This window comes from Penicillium diatomitis (assembly GCF_028827545.1).
Source record: "Penicillium diatomitis strain IBT 30728 chromosome Unknown utg000003l_segment0_segment0, whole genome shotgun sequence".
In the NCBI taxonomy this organism is placed as follows: Eukaryota; Fungi; Ascomycota; class Eurotiomycetes; order Eurotiales; family Aspergillaceae; genus Penicillium; species Penicillium diatomitis.
The window spans coordinates 237,564-263,499 of record NW_026623175.1 but is presented as its reverse complement, the minus strand read 5'-3'; the positions used below and the strand labels follow the sequence as shown (position 1 = coordinate 263,499).

Genomic DNA, 25,936 nt, shown 5'->3' with positions numbered 1-25,936 from the left:
ACTTCATTTAGGATCGAGGTTAGTAGTAGTACTGTGGATTGACAGCAACAGCCATTCGGCGTTCCGCAAATGATTGTTGTGTCGGTCCAGAGATCGAGGCACCTTGACGAAGAGCTCATTACTTTATAAATTTGGTAAGCCCAGTCCAACAAATACTGAATGCAAGTAGTGCGGCGTACTTTCTCCAGGAATCAGAGTTGCTACTACTTGCATGTGGCGCAGCCATATCTCAGTATACACCTATTGGAAGTCAGATCGCACCTACCACTTCAGACACTTCGCACTCGCATCCGGGCTCGACAGCTTCTGCTGACAAGGAGCTCTGCTCCTTCCTTATGTCTCGTGCTGAGGAAACATTGTTTTTTACTCATGATATTCTGATGAGAACCCAAATAGTCAGTCTACATCATACACCCCCTTTTACTTGTACTCTTATCGACACTCTTGCGTTGACTTGGTGTATCCTCAGTCTCTCCGCTCAATTACTATTGCTCTAAAAATGAGATTTCCGAGGAAGCCAAAAATTATCCCACCTCCGCCTGGATTGGATCAAACTGCATGGTGTAGTATGCATGCGGCCGAACTGCGCCGCTCCTTGGAGTCATTGTTGCCCACGAACCCAGTACCTGCGAACGTACATGAGCAGTCACAGCCCGAACAGCGAGCTGTGGCACCATTCATATTCGAGGCCACTAATACCGACACAACGACAACGAACTATAATCTTACACCTCCGTCTTCGAAGTCTGTTGAACGGGCTTCAAGACCGTGCCTCAGCGACGAGAGCACTGAATCCGGTCCAGCGAAGGAGAGGCCCGTCAGTGAGGTCGCATGCCCCCCTTGCAAGCCTCTTGCAGGTCATCACAAGATCAGACGGCTGGCGATGCCTTTATAACTGTGGAACTGAGCACCAATAGCGAGGTATTCTTTATGGAAACCTAAGCTGGACCGAGTCTCTCTTTCTAACATCATAGTGTAGCAACAGGCGAGCTCGACACTGCTTTCGACCCTGGCGTCCGAGGTGGCTCAGATCTTTCAAAATCCCGAGTCTGCCGTGCAGCTGGTGGTTCAACAGAACGTCTCGGTCTTCTATGGTGGCTCAACGCTTCCCTCATACCTGCTGAAAGTCTGGACCTCATCAGCCGCGTGTGGTTCGTTGTTGAATCTCCGCAATGCCACTTTGTTACAGCAAACACTCCACGATACTTTGGGAATTGCTTCCGATCGAGGTGCTGTGCTCTTCATGCCAGTTCCGGAGGTGAACATCGGAACGATTTGTTCAACGGCACAAAGTGTTTTCGGCCGCCAAGAGCAAGTCGGTGCCCAACGTTCTGGATTATTCAGAACCCTTTCTCGAGGCATGAGTCGCCGACTCAAACGTACCAGTGACACGACCGGACCACTCATAGTGTCTGGGGCCACCCCAACTCATATACGGCTGTATGAGGCCGACCGCAAAAGATCTTCTGAAAACGCCGCCGTGGTGGACGCAGAGCAAAAGGAATACGACGGTCCCAAAACGAGGGAGTCTTTGATGAGCATTCTCGAACGTCTTCGAAGAGCAAAAAAAAGCAAGGTCAAACAAGAAAGCGAGGGTGACACATGTCACGGTGGTAGGGATTGAGCTTGTCGACCATTCAGCACACGCATTGTCTTTCGTCATCTTCCGAGAACAAAACTTGTGTACTTACCACAACGGTGTACCATCATTCTCCATTCGTTTCTTATGTCAAGGTCGCAAACAAGTTGCGACGGCCATGCCGCAGCTAGTTCGGGGTGCAGATGTTCTAATGCTGAGATGCCAAGCCACCTAATGACTTGGGATGCTCAACAAATTACACACAAATATTGATTAGGCTCTATGGGAGTCCCATGCAACAATTCCAAGCAGAGAAAAATACCTTTTAAAGTTGAAAATAGCCGTATATTATCCAAGTCTCGCGTGTGAATCGAACTCGCTCTGGTGTTGGTCTCCATGGGTGACGCTGAGTAAAGCGCAATACCAACCCGGTTGCGCATTTGCTCAACTATAACACCTTATCAGATTCATTAGCTGCTACGGCTTGTACCTCTGAGTGCGATAACTTGGTACGTACAAGGACAAACGAAAGAGCAAAAGACACCTTGCTCCTTCACAAGGTCAAGGACGGGCAGTGTCTGATCGCTTGAGCAAATGAAGTGGAAGCAAAGTCAAGGTCCGCATTGCTAGGAACGCGAATTTACGGGGCGAGAAAAGGCACATCTTTCACTTACATTTTATTGTATACTAAACGGAACGAGAGATTGATAAAGGTTGCACCAGAGTGGGTGCGTGACTTACTAGTTCTCAGCTTCATCACAACCTTGGTAGATGAATGACTAGAAGGTACATCTAGTTTTGATGCCTGGATGAGTGTCGGGCATCTGCCCCAAGAATCGTGCAATCGCTGGCGAATTTGAGCTTTCTCGTTGAGTTTTAATTCGGGTTTGCCTTTCTCGAAATATTTCCCTTGCCTTTTGTCCCAAGTCACGGTAGTCATGTGGCTAGTGCCTCAAAATAGTTTTTCTTTTCTCCCTGCTCGAAGATTTTGCTCATCTTCCTTTCTCATCACGCTCACTGTCCTCTCTTGCTGCTCGTGTCCTGACATCGATTCCGTTCGTCTTCATCCTCAACAAATTTGCAGTTACTCTTTGCTACTTCCTCAGCTCGAGATAAGCTCCGGACTGTCCGTATTCTTACTCTTGTCGAAGCTGTGAGGTATGATGGAGCATCACAAGAATGATCGCAGCTCTGCTGAAGTGGCTCAGCAAGCGTCGGATGTTCCTCGGCCCCCATCTGAGTCGCGCATGATCAACGAAGTGTCTGGCGACCTCTTCAATGCCCCTGAGGGTTCCGCACTGATTCGTGAGTCTGAAAATCTCCCGCCAGATCAAACTTATTGTGTTGTCTACGTTGCTTGATGGAGTCGCAATGAGACTGACTTCTTCGAGATGCATGCAATACCCTCGGTGTGTGGGGTGGGGGTGTGGCGCAGAGCTTCAAAATCTTGGTAAGTGACCTTGCGATGCATTAGTCTACTACCCAGTTTGAAACGACCTTGGTCCTTGTCTAACGGAGTCTTTCAAACATTAGTACCCAGCGGCGTTCCGGGTCTATAGGGAACACTGTCTGCAATATCGACAGTTCAAAGAGACCCACGCTATCGCCGACCTCTCCGACAAGGCCAAGGGACTCTCAACCGTCGTGCTACCCGTGGGAACAGCGTTGATCATTCCGCCGCAGCCATCTGATTCTCATCAGGGTAAGAAGAAGAAAAAGCAGCATTGGGTGATCTGCCTGTTCACTTCAGAAGGAATTGGCCGTTACGTGGACCCGCCTGCGCAGATCTTAAACAATACATTTGCGGCGCTGCAGGATCTCAAAAGCAAGCTCACGGATCTTCTGCTAGACGGGACAGAGCCATCACCACGAGCGCTTTACTCGTGTCGGTTCAATTCGGGCTTGTTTGCGGTGCCGTGGATACATACAAGACAGCTCCTGGAGGAATCAGGTCTACGGATCACGGTAGTGACTCCGCCAACTCGGGGCGAGTGACGATTGATGAGTAACAATGAATTCAGGGCAGTCAATGATTAAAATTGAAAATCAAAATTGTGGCTGTTCTCGATAGATGGTACCGTCTTTGGCCAAAATCTTGCCTTAGAATTGACATGGATGCTCAGTTAGCTAAATAACGGGCAGCCTCAGCCTGTGGCGCGAAGACATTGATTCTATGATACTTATGAGGCAGTGATGAGCAGGCACTTTGAAAGTGTAACGTCCTGAATGATTAATGCGAAATGAGACTTTCAGGGTTCTGAACTGAATCCCTGTTTGCATGGGCAATCAAAACTGGCCGGTGGGCAACTTGTCTGACGGGAAATGAGATGCTGTCACGATACTCGTGTGATCACCTGATACCGCGTCCCTCGTCCTTTGACACGATCGCGTCTCCGCGGCCCACTTCGACAATATACAAGGTGATTTTACCGGTCGACTCATCAGTACAGTTCATTCTTTGATTGTAATATTGTTTTAATAAATACTCATTCCACAAAATTTTCGAACATTCTATCTGTGAACATGGCCGATGCTCCTGCGCAAAAGAAGCGCCAGCGTCCCTTCAAGCCGCCAAGTCGCGCTTCAAGCAACGCCGGTCCATCCACCGGTGCCGCATCCAACCCCAAACCCAAGGCCAAACAAACGAACACAGGAGCAGCTCCGAACAAAAAGACCACGTCAGCAACGGCATCAAAATCGAAGCCCCGAAAAGCTCCCACTCCCGCAAAGCGAAAGCGTGACGAATCTCATCCGTCAGCTTCACAATCGGCCGATGGCTCCGATGCAGACTCGGACCATGCGTCAGTCCGTAGCCGTGAGCGATCCCTCTCGCAAGAACCCGACTACATTCTCGCAGAGATCATCACCCATCACGAAGAAAGCGAGGACGTGAGCTCGAGCGATCCCCAGATTCCGGCAAAACTTCTCACACGCCTGCTACATCACCATTTCCAGAACGAAAAGACCAAGATTGCAAAGGATGCGAACAAGGTGGTCGCCAAATACGTGGATGTTTTTGTGAGGGAAGCTATTGCGCGAGCGGTATACGAGAGAGCTGGGCCGGAGGGCACAGCAAGTGGAAGAAGAATTGATGACGGTTTCTTGGAGGTATATCGCATTTGCTACTCATTCTAAACTTGCCGAGACAGTATGAAAGATGCTGACGAGTTGACGTAGGTCGAGGACCTCGAGAAGATGGCGCCGCAGCTCACGATGGATTTTTAATCCGTTCTAGTCATGAGTTTACGTACTTTGCAATTGCAAATCAGACGCACCCCTTTATACCCTGGGCGGCCGCCAATTACTCGGTATCGCTCAACCCAGTCAAGACCGAGGGACGACCTATTTTCTGCAGCTCTGCGCCGCCATGATTGCCATCAGTCGAGCGCAGAACTAGACATATTCCACCCGTAACAGAGATATGTCGCGTGGGTTGCGGTACGTCGGCGGCGCTCCGAGAGTGTGGTCTTCGACAAATGGTGGGCTCACATCATAACCATTAGCATTGTGCAGCATCGCCACGTCATGATTGACTTGTTGTGAGACCCACGAGCTTGCCGGATAAGCCGCTTTCTTCTTGCTAAAGTGAGCGACCAACACATGAAGCTGATTGTGTTCCGGGAGGTGACCGAGCTTTGTGTCGTATTCGTCATGGGCAATGTCGAAGACGAGGTATGTCCGGCTTCTCCACTTCTGTATTGTAAGAAGTCGTGTCTGGGGAGAGGCGTCCGCCGATTGCCACAATTTTTTTTCACGACAAGTCGCATTGCTCGCAACACGATCTCTTCGGGGGCAGTCGTACTGAGATTGTAAAGGGAGCTTCGCTGGGAAACGATCACCAGCACTCGCAGTTGCTTTGAGTGTTGCATTTTCTGTATCCGTGTTAGAGAAAGGCGAGCCACTGGTCGATAGTCAGAATTTGGCACTCACTGGCAAGGCTTCACAAGGAAGGAACGTGTTGAAGTACGGTAGTGCTCGACATGCGAGGTCCAGTCTCCCTTTAATAGAAATTCCAGGTGCTTGAGAATCCAACCAAGCCGGCCGAAGGCCTATTGAAGCCCGGCCGTTCAAAATCGTCCCGAGCAACTGCAAGCTTCAAGACTGATACATGCGGTCTGAACATCAAGTGGCGTGTGTGTACACATCTTGCGCCAGAAGAGATTGTGTCTTCAACTAAAGATTTGTTTCTGACCTGTAGAGCTACATAACCGGCTCGTGAGGTATTCGAATACTATAACGGGAGTTCATGTTGTATCGCATGTCGACGTGCCAGGGACTGTGTTACTGCAGGATGTCGCCATCTTGACTTGAGGATTGTAGCACCGTTAGTGAGATTGCGGGTTAATGCGAGTCATTGATTGCTTGTGCTGTGTTCTCGGCACCCTCGTAGCTACCACTTCATCCCAAGAGTCTATTAGTTGGATAGCCAATTAGCCCTGGAATAGAAACGTGGAAGTACTTCAGTGGTATGCTTCCAGCCGCTTAACGGGTGGACACAGCCAGCAAGCCAAGGGACTCCCCGTCGGCCGATCATACATCCCCCCGCTTCAAAGCGGTCACGACTCAGCAGCTTATCCTTATCTCCCCCCCCCTCGCCTCGGCGCGTCTTTTGGTCCTCCCAACGCGCGCACGCCCGTACCACAAAAGTCAAGGTCCGTCCGTGGCGAGGCGCTATATGACTGAAAGATGAACGACGCAACGACTTCATTGCTCACGGAGCACTTTAGCTATACACCTCTGGTATGTCTCGCCCTTACATTCAGCTCTATTTTGTCTGAGCCCGATCGCGTCCCGGGCCGTAGTGTCCGGCGCAACTTATTGCACTTGATGGTCGTGGTCAAAAAATGTTAGTAAGTCGCAGCTGCTAACGCCGATTGATGATGATTTAGTCCCTGATCGATGATATCATCAACTCCATCAATAACTTGATCTACCAAGCAATTTCAAGCTTAGAGTCTGGTCTTCTTGCGACGCCGCCGGAGCGTTTGGGTTTCGGACACGCAAACAATGGCTCGACCATCCCTGACACCGATGAGGATGGCAATGTCGTCTATCCTGAAGCTCGACTGGAGATTGAAAATGGACTGCATCAGCTTGAGACCCTGCTCGAGGCAAATGTGGACAAAGCTTTTGACAAGTTCGAGATCTATGTCTTGAGAAATATTCTCACTGTGCCAGAGGACTTACTTTTCTGGGTGCGCCTGAAGCATTACGAGGTAGGCTTGCTGGTGACCTTGTCTGATTAGTCAATGATCTTGAAAATTGTGAGATCTAATGGAGCGTCATCATTCAATAGGGGCTCTCTTTCAATCCAGGCCCGAACTCGCCCACACCCGAGACCATTCTTGCGCAACGAAAGAAGCTTTTGGAAACTCGGAAACTCACGCGATCGCTAAAAGAAGAGTCTGCGCGGAACGAAGCTGTCATTGCTCAATTGAAATCAATACTGTCCACAGTGGCAAATGTGACTCCTGAGAACGAAGTCAAGGCACCTGCAGCAGGAAATGCCATCGATTTGTCCTTCCTTACGTCCAGTCCCGCTGCCCGTCAGCTTCGCATCGGCGTGGGCGCCGGCGTAAATACCAAACATGCCCCACTGACCACCAACACGACCTTTATTCTGTCTCAATTGCCGGCTTTGCATGCCGCTCTCGAGAATCTACGGCCCAAGCTAGCTAGCTTGCCTGGCTCGTCTGCAGAGATCAGAGCCAAGTCCAAGCGGGACGAACGCAGGGAGTACATCGAAAGCCGCATCCGTTTACATTTGGAACGTGCCGGCCAATTGGCCGTAAGTGACGATGGCAATACGATTGTCGCGGGCCGTCGCATCGATATCTCCGAGGCCCAGGCTTTGGAGAACGTGGCAAACATGCTCACGCAGACAAGGAAAGAATGATGTTGGCTCATTGTACAAGAGCCACCTTGCTTTGAACACAGCGCTTCTTCAATTTGGAGCGGAATTTTCTTCCGTTTTGGGGTTTCAGCCGGTCTCCTTCGTGGTTGTACAACAGACGATTTACAACCAAGTGACCGTCCATGTCTCCTGGGTCTTGCGGAAAGGAACCACGTCGGTCTGTTCAGACTTCAAGATCTCTGCGATCTTCTCACCTTTCTTCTCTAACTTGATGAACTCTTTTTGTTCCTGGCCGATGTCATAGAAGGCACGGCCAAATTTGCTCATGAAACCCTCGACGATTTCGGGCGTGATGTCTTCGTCCTTGAGCACGCCATTCTCTACGGCCTGCTCAAAGGAGTCGAGAACAACCTGGGTGGTGTACGGCTGAGTGAAAACACCGGCGGCAATCTTCTCACCGCCACGCTTGGACGCCGACGGGTGAGGGGCGCTGTCTGAGCCGAAGAAGAACTTGGGATTGCCAGATGCAGCGGCGCGAAGGAGGGCATCTCGGTCGGCTGGGGTCTTGGCTACGGGTTTGCAGAAACAGAATGGATCACCGGCCCACGAGTCAATGATGATCGAGAGATGGTGAGCAGTGATGGTACCTGCGACCGTGGGGCCACATTTCTTGACGGCTTCGACCGCCGCGGCAGTGGTGCAGTGCTCGAGGATGATTCGGAGTTTGGGGAACTTGGCGTGCAGCTCGGCCAAAATGGGCAAGAATCTCTCCTCTGCCGAGAGCACCGTCACGTCTCCACGAGACGGAGCTTCGCCGTGCAGGTTCAGGATCAAGCCTTGGCGCTCCATCTCGGCAAAGACTGGGTAGAACGAAGTATAGTCCACGACGCCGGAGCTTGAATTGGTCGTCACGCCGGCTGGGTAGCTCTTGACGCCGGTGATTCCGCGCTGCTTTGCTTCGACGATTGTCTCTGGAGTGATTGACTCGTGAAGGTAGAGGGACATGAGGTAATTGACGTTGGGCTCAATGGCCTGGAGGCGCCTCTTGTAATCCAAGGCATGGTCGACTGTGGTGATGGGAGGGACCAAGTTGGGCTAATGCGAAGTCGGTGTAATGCATTAGCTCTGCTGATCATGGTTTCTGAATGATCAAATTCCACGGGCGCTCTTTTTCCTGGTCGTCTTCTTCTCTGTGCATACTCACCATGACAAAAACTGTATTCACACCACCCTGTCGAATTGTGGGCGTCACCAATTCCATCATTGGGCCCTCCCGCAGATGGACTGGTCTCAGGTCAGTCGTTGTCGGAGAAGGAACCTCTGCATTGGGGCCTCTCTATCGCCTTGAACTTACCGTGAAAATCGGCCGAAGCCGGCAGCTTGACTCCCTGGAGCTGAGAAAGAGGCATTGTGTGATGAGATACACTGGATCAAAAGCTGGAAGATGTTGAGACTCGAGAGCGCTGCGGCGTAGCTCCCCCAGAGATGCACCCCGCCCTCAATTTTCTTTTTCTGCCGGGCGGTCTCATCTTCAGCCGTATCTCCCCGCGATTCCCTGTGAGAACAACTTGTTTATACACGAGGACGTCGAGTATGCGATCGTTGATTGTTGTCGAAAAGAAAGAGGCGAAGAAAAGGAGATCAATGATTTCTTTGTGAAGTGATGCTTTTCTGATACTCAATTGGTATTTATATTTGTGTGATGAAGCCTAGACTCTTCCGAGTCCAAACGACGTTGCCAGAAGGGAATTTCCCCGCAATCGAAGTCCTCTTATGCAGTGCATGAAGGATGGTCATCAACTAGTAGTAGATCTTTCAATTGCTATGCCGCGGTCGGGCTGATCGGTGCAAAGACAGAGAGAGCTTAACGCATCGAATACAGCACCCCTATGCCCTGTGGCGGCGACAACATATCACCAAGACATGGCCAACGAGTGTGCACGTCGACGGGTCTCACAAGTGCCGGGTCTTCGAGGCTATTGCCGGACGATCCCCTGATTCATGCGTGGGCTGTACAACTGCACTGTACCTTGACCTTTTGGAACGAGCACAGTAGCTTTTGACACGTTCCAAATCTGACCTGGTGGTTGGTATGTCCGGAAAGAAGGTCTCCTGTCGTCTACTCCAGACAAGGGGGCTTTGAATCAATGAACGTCTGCCAAAGTGACGACCATTCGCTGAACCGAATAAACTCATCGACACCGGGGGCGCGGTCATACCGGAATCCAGAGCCCATCCATTAAATGGTCCATGGCATTGTCAGCTCTATTCATCCGGTTGTCAAACTTCCATGTCGTGCAGACCGTCTGGTATCGCCCGAGTACTACTGACGACTTACTACTTACAAGTGACTAGTACTAACTACGTACTAAAGTACTATAGGCGCTGTCCTTATCAACGCATATAGTAGTTGTTTCCACTGTTCCAGTATTCCTCCCCGATACCTCGGTACTTGGCACGAAACGTCCCCCAAAGTGAAGACATCACCCGGAAAAATCGGCAATTCGGCATTGACAACAAAGAAGGAGAGGATGGACATCAGAGCTGAATCAGGTCTCTGATTTGCATATCGGGACTTTTTTAAAGTTTTCTTTGCTTTTCCAGTGATGCTGGACATTTACCAAAATCTTGCCATCCGAACGTGGCAATGGTCCGAGGGGAGAGGGTCCGACCCACTTCAGGGGATGAAATGCATTGGGGACTGGAGAGATAAAAACTCCAACATTGAACACTATCTCCTTTAGGGATGCAGGCTGCACTTTGTGAACCGCAAACCCACAGTTCTGCATTACCGTCCTTGATGTCCTCCCTGCTCACTGCTCACTGCTCACTGCTCAGTAATAGGCTAGGTAAACCATGCATACCTAGCGACCGTTGAAGCCCCTGTCGAGACGGGATGTTTATGGCTGACCGAGAGAACACCTTACTCACACTCGTGCAACTGAACTATGGTCTGTCTGAAGTGACCTACTCGCTCGGAATGTATGTGACGAACCGAATACCATTTACAGCCGCATATGATCAATCGAGTCTTGCCAGAAGGGGTCCCTGGTTCGTTCTCTCAGCTCCTAAATGGGCGGACGAAGCATAGGACCATAGGGCATAGGTTACCCAAGTTACAGTACATTCTCGAGTACCCAAGACCCTAACAGGGCAACGACAACCTCTTCTTTTACCACAAACTATCAAGCCCCCGGAGTGTACATAAAGCCAGCAAGAGTAGTAAGTAGGTGGGGAAAGCGTCTCCAGAATCTAGGGCTGGTGGCTTGAATAGTCTCGCTAGTGTAAAGTCAAAGATGGAGTGGAAAAAGAAGGCTAAAGCGCATGGAATTCAGCGACGTTGACGGAGGGGCTACGAATCATGTGGCATTATCGATGGGAGTGACGTGCGTACACTGACAGTGGTGTCGACGTTGTGTGAATGTTTCCTTTTGGTGACTTTGGATCAAACGAGACTGCGCTTGGTCAAACAAGACATCGATGGCTTAGGCACTTGTATGGAAATAAAAGAAAAAGAAAAAAAATTCTTTCCTTTCTGGAGAAGAAGAGCGTGGAATTGTCATGGAACGAATGGAGCCCGGACAAGTGAGGTTTTCTTTCGGGCCGGGCGTCCGGCTCACTCCTTTAAGCAGGTGGCTGTGCGATGATCGAACGTGGAAGTACAGTAGAATATCTTTCGATGCGGAAGCACTAGTGAGTCCGTGACTACTGACGACTAACTAGTAACACTGACGACTGCATAAAATGCATATGTCTCCTATTAAGCTATATTGTTGCATTTTCAATAAGCTATTATTGGCAAGAGTCGAAGGATTGGGTTGCACTTGGAAGAACTCCATATGACGATAGAATGGTCGCGCAATATCGTAATGAGGTTTAAGATGTTCCAGCCCTGCGTCCGGGGTTTGATGAAAACGTGCAGTATTTGGCAACCTTTTTCAGTAGGTCGCAAACTGGAAATGAGTTGCGGAATGACTTCATGGGTCAGTCGAATGGGAATCGTAAAAGCACGAGCGTCTCTCGAGATAGTTAAGAAGAGCATGAAGGCTCTTGTCTACAAAGTTGTTGCACTGATGCAAATTCGCTATGAGGAGAGTATGTCCATAGATGTACGCCCTGAAGAGCATAATTGCATAGGTATACAGTACAGCAGTAGTCATTGGGAATGTTGTGAATGGGTCGAAGGACAGTACAACAACTACCTTATCTCCATAACAAAACAATCGCTGGCCGTCAACCGAGGCTGGCTTCTCTCGACGGAGCAGTTCAATCCGTATCTCAATAATCAACAACGGGGTGGATATCAGGGATGCACATAGTGAACATGCGGTACATACCTCCAATAACAAGTCCCACGCGTTGCCAGAAAGTTGGGATTGTCATGTCATCGGTGGCAATTTTTGCGTTCGGCCGAAGATATCCGGCTTTAGTAAGCTTATTTGAAAGCTACTAACCCGAAAGGTGTTGGCCGAGAGAGAAAGTAAGTGCGTGCAACTGGGTGGTGGGTACACTGGATACACTTCTACCAAACTATAGCAGGCCATGCCTCCATAAGTCCATACTCCATGAGTCCATAGGACCAGACTCCCAGTACCAGACTACCAGCACCTTGTGTACCGCTAGTAGCTGAGCACGCGATTACTAAGTACGAACCCTGTGCCTGTGCAATGATTATCGCCCAAGTAGTAGGTTACCAACGAGCATAAGCGGGGCTAGTACACACGCTATTGAGACGCCGTCCCTTGAAAGGCTTGAACATCCCGAACGGAGAGGCGTCCGTGCAATTTTAAAATCTTCGGAACTCGCCCCAGAAGCAACATGCTCCCCCCCCACATCAAAATCCTTTCGGGCAATTTGATGGTTGACGCTCTGCCTGAACTCCATTCACTGAATTCCCATGGCCCAATCAATCATCGATCCGGAGGTGATGGATGTTGAAAGACAGTGATCGTAATCGCTTATCGGAAAAGCCTGGCGATGGCAATGTAATTGATTCAGACCCAGGACGTTCGGTAGATATCTCTGGTTCTGTACTTATGCCCCCCGCAATAAAAAAAGAAGAAGAAGAGGAGGAGGAGGAAGAAGGAGACTTGTGACGACAATCGCCCCCTTTTTCTTCCTCTCACTCACCCATAAAGCAGGCAATTGAGTTGTGAGCCTGCGACGGGAGGAAACCATCTGTTCTTTTTGCGAGTGAACAAAACTGTTCGATAGGGGATTTTGAAAGCCAAGAGGGATCACAATGGGTTGGAAGAGCCACCTCGATCGATTGGATGGCAAGCTGCTTTCACGGATCATGGACCACCTTCACATCAGTGACATTGAATCGCTATCATGCACCAACAAGAGGTTGAGAGACGCCGCAGTGCCTATTCTTTTTCGCGCAGTCAGATTCGAGTTCTCAACATCAAGCCTGAAGGCACTCGAAAGTCTCGCAAACTCAGATATACGGCACCATGTGCGGTCATTGGCATACGCTGCGCCGGAAATCTTGAGGACAGGTACGACGCCATTGCATCATTCCGGCCTCGCCACGAGGTTGAGAGACAATACCAGTAGATAGGCTAATACATCATGCAGAAATTCTTGATTTTGATTGCTTTGCTTCGGAGTTGTTGACTCTCGATGATTACAGTGAATGGATTGACGAGAGTCAAAGTTTTCTGTCAGACGAGTGTCCTTCATACATGCTCATATATGATGTCTTGCAAGATATTTGCGAAGAACAGCAGGAGATCATGAGCGAGTCCATGGACAAACACGCCCTCCTTCATGTATTCAGCAAGTTGGTTCGCCTGCAAACCTTGACCGTCTGCTTTTGCCCTACCGTGGAGGAAGAGGAGTGGGTGGGCGCAGTGCTGGCACGAGGCTTGACCATGGAGGACTCATGCGAGTATCATTCGAGAGTGATTCATGACGCCATCGAAGCCTCGCGGCGAGCTCTCTCCAATGAACCAGATCTCGAGGTCCTTCTAACTGTCCAACCCCCCTGAGAGTAGGGGGCTGACAGAATTGGGCAAGGTGATATATTCGGCCTGGGTGTGGAACCGCAAGTGTGCAAAGAGATGGTCCCAGGCATTTTGGTCTCGGATTACACGAGATAAAACTCAGCCTCTGATGCAGAGGTCGAAGATGTTGGTGTGATAAGCACCAGAACCCAGGTTCCCAGACACATATCAGCGCAGATGATTGCTGTCTTGGCAGCAGCGATGTCTCGATTAAAGCAATGACCGGAAGTTGTTGCCAGCAGTCTCGCCAAAACAACACGAGGCGGGGTGTCTTGATCACGACGCTTCTGTTGAAGCTGTTGCAGGAGTTCTTCGAATCGGTCACAAGCAGCCTCCAGGACACTTCAGTCGTGGTGAGTGTCGATGGGGAACGAGTCAATCATTGTTTGTGGGATAACCGATGTTGCATGCAATTGTCCGTCGACCTGCGCGAGCCGATTTCTTCTCATGACCATGTTTGGCACGTCTCGATGTCGACCAATGACAGCGATCAACACCAACAGAAGCTTGCTGAATGGAGACCACTCCGCGCAGAAAGCCGTGGTTTTACCAGGATATCCCACGCTTACACCGACGAAGCTGTAGGCCGAAACGACTTCGAAGACAATGTTGAAGGTGGAGAATGCCAGTGGATAGTCAGCAAAATTTTGTGACTCTGCAACGCATATGAGAATGACGGCAAAACTAAGCCACCACATGTCACGACTGAGATGACTGCGTAAGCGTTCGTAATAGAAAACACTCCACGACCTGACCGGCCCCCCGTAGACGCTGGCTTCGGGGTTGAGCGTTTTAGTACCGGCCTCGAGACAGGAAAGGCTTCCGGCTTCAGGATGTGATAAGAAAGCACTCCTGAAACTTGTCAGTATAATTCGCAGAAACAACAGCCGGGGTAGATAGAAGAAAACATACCTGAAAGCAGCACATGTTGGAAGGGCAGAGAGGTACTGGAGAAAATGTCAGCATTGTCCGGCAGCAAGGGCTGTAATGAGGTCTGACCATCATAATTGCTACAATATTTGTCAGTAAGACTGCTATGGCAACAGTGGAACGAGCATTATAACTCACCATAGATCACCAGCAGTGCTTGGGGTAGTTTATCAATATTGACGACCGCGAAACCGCCACCTCGTATAGCTGGACGAGTCCATTGATCAGTTCGCTTCTTAAATCAGAATGAGCGAGGGCGAACACCTACAGAAGGCTTGGTAGAGTCCATCCAGAGCTCTATACCCTCGAGGGAGAGCTTCAATCTCAATGTCACGAAGTGCTGCCAGCTCGAATCCACCCCACATGATGCTGTTCAAAACAACGACTGTTCCTACAAGGAACCACGTGTGGCCAGCCGGGAACAGAAACCCGCATAGCTTTTTTGGACAGTCAGTGATGGGTCAATGTTCAACGAGAACGACTGGAGGCTTACAGTGTGAGGCTCTGTAAGAACGTTGTCGAACGCCTGTCGCCAAGTTTCCCATTTGGGGGTATCTGGAAGCATTCGTCTGACTGACCAGATCAGCAGTCGTAGGACACACGGAAACAATGTATTTCCAGCAAGAATCAATGAGCCGCATATTAGCAGCGGGATGGCCCTAAAGGATTGGTGATCAGCACAGAATGGGAGATTAAATAGGTGGTCAAAATGTTTGACCGGGCTATACCCACTCTCTTTGGAAAGGTTCCATATTGCTGTCTATCAGCGACATGCCATTATTTGCAAATGAAGACATCACAAGAAAAGACCCGGCCCAAAACGGAGCAACTCCGTCGCCTTGTGGGACATCCGGTCGGCGGAGCTTGAACCAAAACCCCACAACAATGATACCAATCAAGGGGCAGATAACTGCGTACAGCAATGTCGACACAGAAATCACCATGAGTGCTCTGTATTCATGCCAGGACTCTTCAGATGACTTCGCAAATCTCGATTCGCTGTTCACGTTCTCATTGCGAGATAACAAGATTTCAAGTCTGGATCTAGCGAGCGTGTATAATGACCTCAAGCTGATGGCTCTGTTCTTTTGTCGCTCGAGAACCGGACGCGTGGATTTTCCGTTGGCACAGCTCGTGAATGTGAAGATCAGTGGGCCGCGACTGTACCGCATGCCCTCGCTTCCAACGGGCGAGGGCTCGTCCGCAGGAATCTCTCTGTCAGTGACGTTGGTTTTAAGTGGGTGAAGCACTTTTTCAGGATTGACAATGCCACAGTTCAGGGCCGATTTTCCATGCTTCCCATCCGATGATCCTTGACAGTTTGTCTGACATCCCTCTCCGGTGTTTGCACCCTGAATGAGTGTCTTCTGCAGACACATGGCGCGTATCAAAGTTATGATACCGTGAATGGGTACTGAATGACCCAATATGAACAGGATAAACAAGACAATTTGGGAAACCGTCCCCAGAACAGAGGGATCAACCTAGTTCGGCTACCGTTAGCGGGTATGCACTTCATTGAGACTGGGATTCACCGGTGAGACAAACCACGCTGAGACCAGCTCCAGTCATGGCACTAAAGCTCATGAAAAACGCATCAACATAGGGCAGATCGACGATCCGCGCCGATGTGGTGTACAGGATGGCACTGCCAATCAAAGCGGACAGGAAGAAGTATGCCAGGTGAACTGGAAGGAGCGTCGACTCCAGTAGAGGAGCCATGATCGGCATGCTCTAGGATTAGTCGTCGTAAGCCTACTCCACGAGGGAGCTCCCAGGACGCAAGAACACCTTTAAACGATTTTGATCGCAGGCATGAGCAAAGCAGGATTGCTGCCTGTCACTACGAGAGTGAGATCCTTTCTGACGAAGTCAGCCATGAGATACCTCTGGGCTTGGAATGTTGGCCGGGAAATTTCATATAAAACTTTGCTTTGTGCGGAGGGAGAGAATAGGCTCTAGGGTCCGCCGGCATGGACCTGGCCCCAAGGGTCAATCCAGGCCCAGTAGTAAGGACACTGGAAATTATACATTGTCGAGCATTAGGCCATTCACATTCCAAGGGACGACCCGCTGGATTCTTCCGATGTAAGGTTGGGATAATGTGGATGCAGTCTTTGAGAAGACCTGACAAATTCTGGCGTCAGGCCCACGTTGACCAGCTCGGCAGGAATATTGCAACCCCCTAGAGGATACAAAAAGTCTTTGAGCCCGCCACTTGACATTTCTGGCAAGAGATTGCACCTGGGACGTCACTTTGGGCCGAGCAGAATCATTGGCCTAGTCCAGTCTGTGGCGGACAGTGTCAGAAGACATCCATATAGCATTCCAGCCAAACATGGATTGGGCAAAGGAGCTTCCTTGAATCGAGGGACTTTCAACGGTCGAGGGCCTGGAAAAGAGCTTGCCGGAGACATTGCTGTGTCTCGGTCTTGACTGTACTTTTAGGATTCCACCTGACTGCGCCGGCAAGTCATGCACAGTACCGGCAGTCACCGAGCAATATCGAGATGCGCAAGGGATGGCAACAGGAAAGTTTGATATACAACCGGCGGCCAGTCGGATTGATTGAGACCACAGTGTGTCGGCAATTTCGGCAGGCAAAGAGATCTCGTTGCATTTGGCATACTTTGACTATAAGTTTGCTCGCCCAATCGAGGGCTGGTTTCCTTGATGCAGAGTCAGGCTGATGCCCAACCGACCCTGCTTCCTGAAGTCGACTCCCTTGATCAACCGATCCGAACAAACGAGCCGACAGGCACATGCCGGCCGACCTGAGCCCAAGAAAAGGATCGGCCCGTTGACACGGAAAGTGATTCCAACGATATTTTACTCGATATCATTCTGTCCGCAAGCTTCCAGTTGGTGGTCGAGAAGATGCTCTGCAATCTACACTCGCTCTGAAACCTACCAAGACCAAGCACAGATAGCTAGGGTTGGATGTCGCACCTGGACATGTGACCGTCCTGTCCCGTCGGCCATATTTGATGACTAATCCAGTAACCGGACCTGAGCTCTGAGGTCGGGGGCAATGGAGCAATGGAGGACCTTCTGTCGGGAACAGCGCGTGACTCTGGACTTGTTTGTTCATCAGGGAGGTCATGCCCATGACGCTCGACTTTGCGGATTGTCACTTCCTCAACATCACCAGAATGACCCAAACCCCCGCGATTAGGGTCATGATCAACCATGTAAAGCAGCATCGAGGCATATTTGATTACGGGTTATGCATGGTTTCGGTAACTATTCAGGGGGCAAAAGCCCAACATCATAAGCGCCCGAGGCATCCTCTTCTTGTCCGCCAGCGCTTCCATAAGACCAATCATAAACTCGGACCGTGCATCGTTATGCAATCACAAATGCAGTCGAACGTCAAATAAAATGTCGATGTACGCAAATACGGTGATCACATCCTCATCTCGAGCCTCCAAAATTAGATCTGCAAGCCCGCGACTGCATATGACTGGCATCGACGCGATCACTTTGCCGTTTCATGCCAAATGACCTAGATACAGTCTCCCTGGCGCCAGGCCGAGCTGTCGCAGGGACCGGCTGTTGACAGGATGGTCTTTCTCACCCGCAGCTGCCATTCCGCATATCTGCAGCTTCTTGGGATCGCTCCGTGTTTCAGCTGCGTGCAAGCCTATTGATGGTCAAATTAGATCGACCTGGGAACGCTTGAGACTCTCCGCCAAGCAATTGTCCTCTGAGGTCTATACACGGACTTTCCAACCAGGGAGCTTGGTACGCGCCGAAGGGAATTGAATACTTATGATCATAAGGGCTTCTCCACGAATATGGGCCGTCAGGTCGGACCGTGGATCCAAGAGGCATGAGTACTCGTTCCTACAAAAACCATAGCATTTCCAATCAACCGCACCGCAAGATCTGTGTTGTCAAATTTTCCACTCCAGCCGCCCCCCCCCCTCCCCGTCCTTCCTTTTGGGTGATATCGATTTCACCTTCAGGTTCTACTTCACCTTCTTTACGAGTACGTCTCCTTGCTGGCAAGGTGGGAAAGTCAGAGAATCTTTATTCAATCCTTTACCATATCGTCGTCGCATATCGACTTGCAATGAGCTCGAATACGTCCATGGCCGGCTCCATGGAAGAGTCCAACTTCTTGAAACGTACCAGGACTGTTCACTGGGCACGGTTGTGCCTTTCTGTTTTGACCACTGCTGTCGCTGTTGCTGTTGTTGCATGTGAAGCTGTTCCGCTCCAACACCACCAGAACACTGCACAGTGGGCGAGCATAGGCCTTGTTCTTTGGCCACTCAATCTTGATGTGCGACCAAATATTGCCGCGTTGGCATGCGGGTGTGTGGTCGGGGTCTTGAGTGCGGCGTATACCATCGTTGCCCTATTGCCATCTGTAAGTTCCGAGCTCGACTGGCGATGATGACTGTCTCTGATGTATTATGTCAAAGCCACACCCCCGCATCAAGCTTCTCAACTCCTATTCATCGGCCTCTTCCTTTGCCGGGTTCTTGACTGCCCTTGTTGCTGTCACCTTCAGCATATATCGGCCTTCTGCATCATACCCAAGTGGTTTCACCCAGGGAGAGACCCTTCAAAGCTGGACCTGCAAATGGAAAGCATCTAACGGGGCACAGTCGGCGCCCGTCGACTTTTCTCGTGATTGCCATGCCACTCAGGCTGGGTTTGCTTTGGTTTGTACTTTGCTCGCTCTCCAAATCCTGATGGGATTCGCCGCTATCGCTGGTACATTGGCACAGCGAGACGTAGCGCGTCGTCGCGAGGAAAACACACAGTTGGAGAAACTCGAAATTGCCACCAAGCAGCTATACCATGCTTAAGCTTTTGGTATGCAACTATGAATCAGTATGCAGTTTGGTACAGTTTCACGAGCATGTACGACTACGCACTGGACTGCTAAGGCCTTGATGGGTACCTGGAAATTATGCGAAGAGCCCGAGATCGTTCGAAGCAAGATGCTTCTTCTTTATGTAGTATATTGCCAATCTTCTCTGACTTCACGTCTTAAAGTCTGTAGATATTTTTGGCACCAAAATTTTGTACTCAGGGGAGCTGGAGGTAACCTGAAATTTTGACAGAGTCATGTTTTAAGCGCGAGAAATGTCAGATACAATGGGATGGCGCACCTATGTATTCGCTCACCGGCTTCCAGACAGGAAATTCTTGACTTCTTGTGTGGAGGTATATTGAATTCATACAAAGCTAGGTATTCAAATTCAATGCGACGATTAAGGAAGAAGTGGACGGGCATGCAGTGCGTTTATCAAGTGCCACTTCCCAATCTACATCGGTGGTTCCAATGCTGGCCGGGCGCATCAAGCCCGTGCCTGGTGTTGTCCGGGCGGGGCCACACCTAAAACGTTACCTAATCGTTATCAATACCGCCCTCGGCAAAATCCATATGGCGCGTCTGTTTCGCCTCTTTATCGATGGTCTTCCACTAGCCAGAAAAGCGTGTTGGAGTGACACAAGATGTGCGCTGACATCAATACGACGACCGCGCTTGATCTCGATGACGAGCCGTACGAGTCAGCTGAGGATGAAGACTTTCAGCTCGACGCAGCGCAAGACGAGTCCGAATTGTCCTCCGACGACGAGGACTCCAACGAGCCGGCGAAAAAGAAACGCAGGACTGAGAAAAGCCAGGATGTTGTGGACGCAGAGCTAGACTCTGGCGATGAGATTACGATACAGAAAGCCCGGGAAGGGGGTGGTCAACCGGGGAAGACGAGGGTCAATGACCAGGAATATGAGGTCGGTGAGGATGAAGAGACAGGGACATGGGGGTTTGTACGGACTCGCGCGATGAAGAAGCACATGTGGGTAATATTCTCAAGATCAAGGCTGAAATTTCAAAGACATGGCAGCTGATTCGTGATACAGACAGGAAGAAGAACGAAAACCCCTCGCCCGAATTGACGGCGCAACAGTTGACGTCGACGCCCTCTGGGCGCAAATGAATACTCTCGATAATCAAGCGGGCGTCAGCCAGCCGTCGGAGGATCAAAAAGAAGAGACAGCGCCAGCAGCGATTCCTTCAGGGCGCCACACTCGTGCACCATCCAAGGGTGCCCCTCAACCCGATCCGACCCCCCTCAACATACACACGCAGAGCAAATGGTCAAGATCAGACGAACTTACAAGTTCGCGGGTGAAATGATTACCGAGGAAAAGGTTGTGCGCAAAGACTCGGCTGAAGCCAAAGCATTCCTTTCTGGAGAAAATGCGGAATTCACCGAGGTCCTTGACGGAGATAGGGCAAAGGGCATGCGCGATCTTCGCCGACCTTTGAGAAAGTTCTCGAGATTCGACCCTAATCCGCCCGACACGATCAAGAAGAGCTGGGAAAGACAAGCAATCACAGACGCAACTGCGGATGCCACCGGTCCCAAGATCAATACAGTGGAAAAGTCGCGACTCGACTGGGCGCAGTATGTGGACAAGGCGGGCATCAAAGACGAACTGCGTACCCACAGCAAGGCCAAGGAGGGTTATATTGGCCGTATGGACTTTTTGGGTCGTGTGGAAACAAAACGAGACGAGGAGGCTCGTCAAGCTCGTCTGAGGGGGAGTTTGAAAAGGCCTGGGATTTTTAAGCGAGCTATATGCCTGAGTCTCCAGGACATGCCAACAATCGCTTGAACCCCAACTGCGTTCCCTCCCTTTACACGACTGGGAAGGACAGTCTGACCGTACTAATGGCTCGGGCTCGGGACCACGCCCCGCGCAGGTCCTTCCTCGCTGACACCGCAATCCCACGATTCTGATACCATTCAATTGGCATTTTCTGAGGCCGCGAGGCTGCGCGGCCGCGCATTTGCTGCCCGAGAAAGCCCAGTAGGCTGATATCAAAACCCGAATGCAGAAAGTCCTGTCGGTCCCCTCAAATCTTGGTTCTACACCGAGCCTGCTCTAAGCAGCAGAGCTGGTGGGCGGTGCTTCTTTCGAATTAGTCGTAATACCGACACGAAGAACAGCTGAGGCTTGGTAAAACCACGCGTCTTGACCACGGTGCGCGCTGTTCTTGCTTCCTGGCCGCAGTCTTGCCAGGACAGTCAGACTTTGACTTCACTATCTTACTTTGTCTTGATCCTGGGTCTCTCAGGGAGAGTTGTTTATGAGAGAAATGCTGGTCATTCATCCATGTAATCATAATCTTCATGATGTGCTTGCAGCTTGCATGGCTTTACCAATCCATCCTTATCTTCCCATCCACATGCACTCAACACATCCCAGTGAGGGGATCCAGACCTTAGCCACCCCCATTCGAAGTAGACGCGACAAGCGCAGCTCTGCGACCATTTACTTGGGAACATAGCGAACGTTACTAGGGCAGTTCGACTTGGTCACTGTGTCCAAAAATTAGTTTTCGATCTGACAGGCCACGTCGGGAACAATGAGAGTACTGCCGGTTGAAGCTAAACTTACAAGTGTCGACAGCCTCGTACTTTCCGTCGATAGCGTTGCCAGCGACATTGAAAAAGTACCACACCTGATTCAGCTTACCACTGGAGCAACCAAGGTGGACCGAGGCACCGCCATGAAAGCTGGTCAGAGCAGCTTGGATATCACTCAGAGCATATGTCTGAGAGTCATCAGGGGTGATACCAGCATCTGCGAGTGCCTATACGGGAGGGAGGGAAAGGCATGGGTCAGCCGTCGGCACAGTCATGAATGTGGTTCACGAAAAGGTCCTGTCTCCTCACGTACCTTGTAAGTATCGAGACCCTTGAAGAGATCGACGACCTTCTGGAAAAACTCGCCGACTTCCTCCTGGGGAGAGTAGTTGCTGTAGCAGCTGGGGTCGATGGTGTTGATGCAAGTACCGTGCCTACCCCATTCGTGGGCCCAGAAGTTCTCGTTGTCGCCGTTGATGTCGACCCAGTAGTTCTGCATGTATGACAGAAGGTCATCACGACCCTGAGACAGCAGGATGTCGGAGATGTTGGTGTAGGCACGGCTGGGATCGCAGCTAGATTGATAGCTACCATCGCAGTTGTCGGGCCTGGAGAATGATCAGTGTCTGGATAAAGTACGTTCATGACCTAGGGGATTCGTTTCGCAATCGACATAAGAGGGAATCCAAGACAAGAAAGATATTTCAACGTACCACAGACCGTGGATGGTCCACGAATCAGAAGGACCGGTGGAAGGGTTGGTGTCCCAGAACTGAGTCTGTAAGAGAGCTCCACCAGGATAGTTGAAGCAGCAGGAAGGAACATGGGACGAACTCTGGCAGCTGAAAACGTTGCTGTTGCTGCATGTCTTGAGCTGGGCAGAGACTCCGGTCATCAGCGAGGTGGTTGCCAGGCCCAGAAGAGCAGAGCGAGAGAGAGACATTGCTGGGTTCTGAATCGGCAAAACTATGCGCACGAAGAGGATGTGATAGTCGATGACGGTTTGAATCGAGAGGGCCAACACATGGGGTATAAATAGTCTCTAGGCTAGACAGCATCTCCCTAAATTCTCCGCTGCTACACCACTTGCGTAAGTGCTGAAGAAACAGCGGCGTTGACTAGATCTGCAGGCCCGGAGCAAAAAGCAAGCGGTGCTTCAGGAGAGGAACGATGTCCATCACGACTGATACCAGCACATGCTTGCCAAAGTCTGTGCTGATTCGTCCCCAAGCGATCGATAGCGGCGCTCTATCTGCCCTGGCGGAGGATTCTTCACAGCTTCTCGTTGTTAGTATTGGCCTGCCTGGATGTCTAGCGGCCGAGTTGGTCCCGCTAAGCCATCCCGCCTGACGAACAGACGAGGGGACTCCGACCGGAGCAAAAGAAGGCAAATTGATGAAATCGCCAATCACCGTTAACAATGGCTGAATGAGATAGCGGGTTCCCCGTCGGAAGTCCTGGGCTGTCAATTTGAGCGAATGAAACTAGTATTTCCGGGACTTTGTGGATAGAATGGGGGCGAGCTGAGGTTGCATCGTCTGCTGCGGATATTTGACCGATTCGATTGTACAAGATTAAGGGAGCTGCCGATCACCCGCTCAAGAGCGAATCAGTGACGAGGGACGCCGAGAGGACGCTGACCGAGGGTGTGACTAGGCGTGCAGCATCTCCGAGTCAAACTACTACGGTGAAATATCTCGCAGTGGCCCTGATCAGGTTTGTTCAAATGTCCGAATCTTCATTCTATACAAGAAGATTGACTCCGATATGCCTGATAGAACAGAAGACGTGCTGTATTAAGCACATTCTTTCGTTGGCGGGACATGGGAATGGAAGCTGGGATCCAGTGTTGAGCTGTGATACTCGAGTGCGAACATTCTTTGGTGTACTGGTGGTGATATGCCTGATTCACCAACTACACTGACTCACGGTAGCAAGTGCTCCTCTTCTTCTACAGCAGGGCACGTTGGAGAAGGAACCCGCACACACGTCACGGCCACCGTTGCGATAAACGAGAGCAGACCGGCTTGCACAAAGGGCAGTCCCATCCAGCCACCACCCAGATGCAACCCAGTCCGGAACAAGTACGCAAAGAGCGGGCCGGCCACGAGAATTCCAATGGACTGAGAAATCGTGATCGCGGAATATAGAGTCCCCACATGATCCGGGGCCACCAGACTAGTCACCAAACTGCGTGCGGTGATGCTAAAGGCTGTGCTGAGAGACAGGGTAATCACTCCAAGAATCAGAAACGGAGGCAGTGGTGCGAGTCCAATCAGGCCAAAGCCGAGAACCATGAGTATTCCGCTCCCGAGTGTAATGTTATAATCGCGGCGCGCGCCATGCATGTTAAGGTACTGCGTCGCGGCAAAGGATACACCGGGCATGATAACTAGATAGTTGAGCAGGGTGAAGACTCCGCGTATCGAGATGAGAAGGCTTGACTGCTCGGTCATCAGTAATTTGGCAGACATCCTCTGTTTCGACAAGACAAACACGTACCCGAGCGATGCTCCAGTGGAATCTCTTCGAGACGTACTGAATCAACACAATCGAAGATGATCGACTGAGCATGGCGACCAGCAGACTCAGAACTATCAGGAGAACACTAATGTTGCGCCAGATGAACTGCGTTGAGCGAACGAACTCGACAGTTTGATCCACAAACTCTTGCAAGACTGAGCGTTTGGCGGGTGCTTCAATGTTGGCATCAGCCACGTTGCCGTCAATGTGAACGGTGTCACAAGTCTCCCCAGAAGCTGCATTTGCTACTTCAAGCCATCTGGCCTTGTTCGCTTTGGCCTCCTGCAGCGTATCTGGCAGAAACAAACTTGGAGTGCATCCGAGAACGATAATGAAGAACCCGAGAGTATACGGCAGCCAGTAATCAAACTGCATGAGCCAAGCGCTGAGAGGAGTTGCCAAGATCTCGGCGACAATGGCGCATGATTGTAGACGAAACAAGGCGGTTGTTCTGAAGAGCTGGTTAGCGTTTCTCGTGAGAGTACTCGTGTCTCACTGCTTTACCTTTCTTCTTCTGAAAAGACGTCCGCGACCATAACGAGCGCTATTGTCACGAGTGTCTGGTCCCCCCGCCGATGATTCTGAACAGCCCGCTCATCCATATCAAGCGAAGCGGGAACACAGTTGGGAAAAATGCTACAGGACAGGTTCGATCGAGTGTCGATCAGTTTTTCGTGCGCCCAAAATATAATTTTCATTTGAGTTCGCAGGCAAAGGAGTTCTCCGCGACTTACCAACCAGACGAATCCACATCTCCCCGAGTACAATTCCGACAATGCCCAACAAGAGGACGGGCTTGCGCCCCCAGTGATCCGACAGTACGCCATATGGTAGGGAGAGTAGAATGCTAGGAAGGACCTCAAACATGTCCTTGTAGCCCTTAATGAGCGCCAGCTCGGCCTGCACGGACTCCGATTTGCAAGGGTCATTTGGATTCGCCGGTGGAACTCCAACGAGAGGTGTATCAACTGAATCAGACAGTATTCCCTGGTTGCGGCAGATGATCCGTTCGTAGATCGCAGTCTCAGGAGCGAGCGAGACAAAAGTGCCAATTTCCGCCGCCAAAACGAAGATCGCACACATGGTCAAGATCATGAACTTCTTCTGTTGCGAGCATGCAGGGGTTCGCAGTGAAGACTCATCGGCGAGCAGGGGTCGAGTTTCATCGGTGTCGGCATGTTGCTCAACCATGTTGGACCGTTTGTCACGGTCGCGAAGGTGATGTATGACGGTAGCCTTTCCAGACTATCAAACGCAGATTCTGTGGACTGAAGAAGTGTTTTGAAAAAGGAAGAAGTCTGACCAGTGCGTGGTCGTCCTTGAGGGGTTGCGGCTTATGTTGGCTGCCTCCGCGTGGAACTTGGCATTGTGCCGGCTTATCGAGATGAGACGCTAACAAAGCCGCCATCTCACGAGTCCCAGTCAGCCTTGATTTCTTTGTTGTTATCGACGTCAACATCTCCAGGTTCCCCGGTTTCGCCCCAGAGACAACCAAGACAGCAACCTCACTCGGCACGGTGAGGGTATTACCGGTCGCATATATCCTTTCATCTGCGGATCCTGTAAATTCTCGAGCTTTCAACATCTTCATCGATTGTTCTCGTGTTTGGAACAGTGGGACTAATATGCACTGTCAGACTGGAAC

The 25,936-nt window shown here is 50.7% G+C and overlaps 12 protein-coding genes across 12 annotated transcripts; 7 read left to right on the top strand and 5 right to left on the bottom strand.

Annotated features, from left to right (window-relative positions):
- Nucleotides 1-499: 499 nt before the first annotated feature.
- N7539_002353 (MIF domain protein) lies at nt 500-1,624 on the top strand (the record flags this gene model as incomplete). Its single annotated transcript, XM_056931956.1, has 2 exons — nt 500-817; nt 980-1,624. The coding sequence occupies 2 exons, from the start codon at nt 500-502 to the stop codon at nt 1,622-1,624; spliced, it is 963 nt and encodes a 320-aa protein (XP_056791915.1).
- A 1,118-nt stretch (nt 1,625-2,742) lies between these two features.
- On the top strand, nt 2,743-3,574 carry N7539_002352 (ADP-ribose 1''-phosphate phosphatase; the record flags this gene model as incomplete). Its single annotated transcript, XM_056931955.1, has 3 exons — nt 2,743-2,884; nt 2,971-3,029; nt 3,113-3,574. The coding sequence occupies 3 exons, from the start codon at nt 2,743-2,745 to the stop codon at nt 3,572-3,574; spliced, it is 663 nt and encodes a 220-aa protein (XP_056791914.1).
- Nucleotides 3,575-4,102: 528 nt separating this feature from the next.
- N7539_002351 (CENP-X/MHF2 family protein) lies at nt 4,103-4,804 on the top strand (the record flags this gene model as incomplete). Its single annotated transcript, XM_056931954.1, has 2 exons — nt 4,103-4,687; nt 4,757-4,804. The coding sequence occupies 2 exons, from the start codon at nt 4,103-4,105 to the stop codon at nt 4,802-4,804; spliced, it is 633 nt and encodes a 210-aa protein (XP_056791913.1).
- Nucleotides 4,805-4,972: 168 nt separating this feature from the next.
- N7539_002350 (uncharacterized protein) lies at nt 4,973-5,448 on the bottom strand (the record flags this gene model as incomplete). Its single annotated transcript, XM_056931953.1, has 2 exons — nt 4,973-5,272; nt 5,335-5,448. 2 exons carry the CDS (start codon nt 5,446-5,448, stop codon nt 4,973-4,975), a joined length of 414 nt encoding a protein of 137 aa, XP_056791912.1.
- Nucleotides 5,449-6,265: 817 nt separating this feature from the next.
- Nucleotides 6,266-7,475, top strand: N7539_002349 (MIND complex subunit MTW1; the record flags this gene model as incomplete). The annotated part of the gene is made up of 3 exons (XM_056931952.1): nt 6,266-6,319; nt 6,469-6,795; nt 6,876-7,475. The coding sequence occupies 3 exons, from the start codon at nt 6,266-6,268 to the stop codon at nt 7,473-7,475; spliced, it is 981 nt and encodes a 326-aa protein (XP_056791911.1).
- Nucleotides 7,476-7,595: 120 nt separating this feature from the next.
- Nucleotides 7,596-8,842, bottom strand: N7539_002348 (dihydroorotase; the record flags this gene model as incomplete). Its single annotated transcript, XM_056931951.1, has 3 exons — nt 7,596-8,528; nt 8,638-8,717; nt 8,788-8,842. 3 exons carry the CDS (start codon nt 8,840-8,842, stop codon nt 7,596-7,598), a joined length of 1,068 nt encoding a protein of 355 aa, XP_056791910.1.
- Nucleotides 8,843-12,675: 3,833 nt separating this feature from the next.
- N7539_002347 (uncharacterized protein) lies at nt 12,676-13,426 on the top strand (the record flags this gene model as incomplete). The annotated part of the gene is made up of 2 exons (XM_056931950.1): nt 12,676-12,934; nt 13,014-13,426. 2 exons carry the CDS (start codon nt 12,676-12,678, stop codon nt 13,424-13,426), a joined length of 672 nt encoding a protein of 223 aa, XP_056791909.1.
- A 359-nt stretch (nt 13,427-13,785) lies between these two features.
- N7539_002346 (uncharacterized protein) lies at nt 13,786-16,093 on the bottom strand (the record flags this gene model as incomplete). Its single annotated transcript, XM_056931949.1, has 8 exons — nt 13,786-14,293; nt 14,354-14,388; nt 14,441-14,451; nt 14,510-14,578; nt 14,640-14,808; nt 14,865-14,940; nt 15,104-15,855; nt 15,920-16,093. 8 exons carry the CDS (start codon nt 16,091-16,093, stop codon nt 13,786-13,788), a joined length of 1,794 nt encoding a protein of 597 aa, XP_056791908.1.
- Nucleotides 16,094-18,446: 2,353 nt separating this feature from the next.
- Nucleotides 18,447-19,191, top strand: N7539_002345 (uncharacterized protein; the record flags this gene model as incomplete). Its single annotated transcript, XM_056931948.1, has 2 exons — nt 18,447-18,746; nt 18,802-19,191. 2 exons carry the CDS (start codon nt 18,447-18,449, stop codon nt 19,189-19,191), a joined length of 690 nt encoding a protein of 229 aa, XP_056791907.1.
- Nucleotides 19,192-19,843: 652 nt separating this feature from the next.
- On the top strand, nt 19,844-21,013 carry swc5 (putative Swr1p complex component (Swc5); the record flags this gene model as incomplete). The annotated part of the gene is made up of 3 exons (XM_056931947.1): nt 19,844-20,190; nt 20,255-20,439; nt 20,484-21,013. The coding sequence occupies 3 exons, from the start codon at nt 19,844-19,846 to the stop codon at nt 21,011-21,013; spliced, it is 1,062 nt and encodes a 353-aa protein (XP_056791906.1).
- Nucleotides 21,014-21,673: 660 nt separating this feature from the next.
- N7539_002343 (T2 family ribonuclease) lies at nt 21,674-22,711 on the bottom strand (the record flags this gene model as incomplete). The annotated part of the gene is made up of 4 exons (XM_056931946.1): nt 21,674-21,720; nt 21,800-21,995; nt 22,082-22,376; nt 22,482-22,711. 4 exons carry the CDS (start codon nt 22,709-22,711, stop codon nt 21,674-21,676), a joined length of 768 nt encoding a protein of 255 aa, XP_056791905.1.
- Nucleotides 22,712-23,693: 982 nt separating this feature from the next.
- On the bottom strand, nt 23,694-25,482 carry N7539_002342 (uncharacterized protein; the record flags this gene model as incomplete). Its single annotated transcript, XM_056931945.1, has 4 exons — nt 23,694-24,245; nt 24,271-24,742; nt 24,796-24,835; nt 25,026-25,482. The coding sequence occupies 4 exons, from the start codon at nt 25,480-25,482 to the stop codon at nt 23,694-23,696; spliced, it is 1,521 nt and encodes a 506-aa protein (XP_056791904.1).
- Between the last annotated feature and the right edge of the window lie 454 nt (nt 25,483-25,936).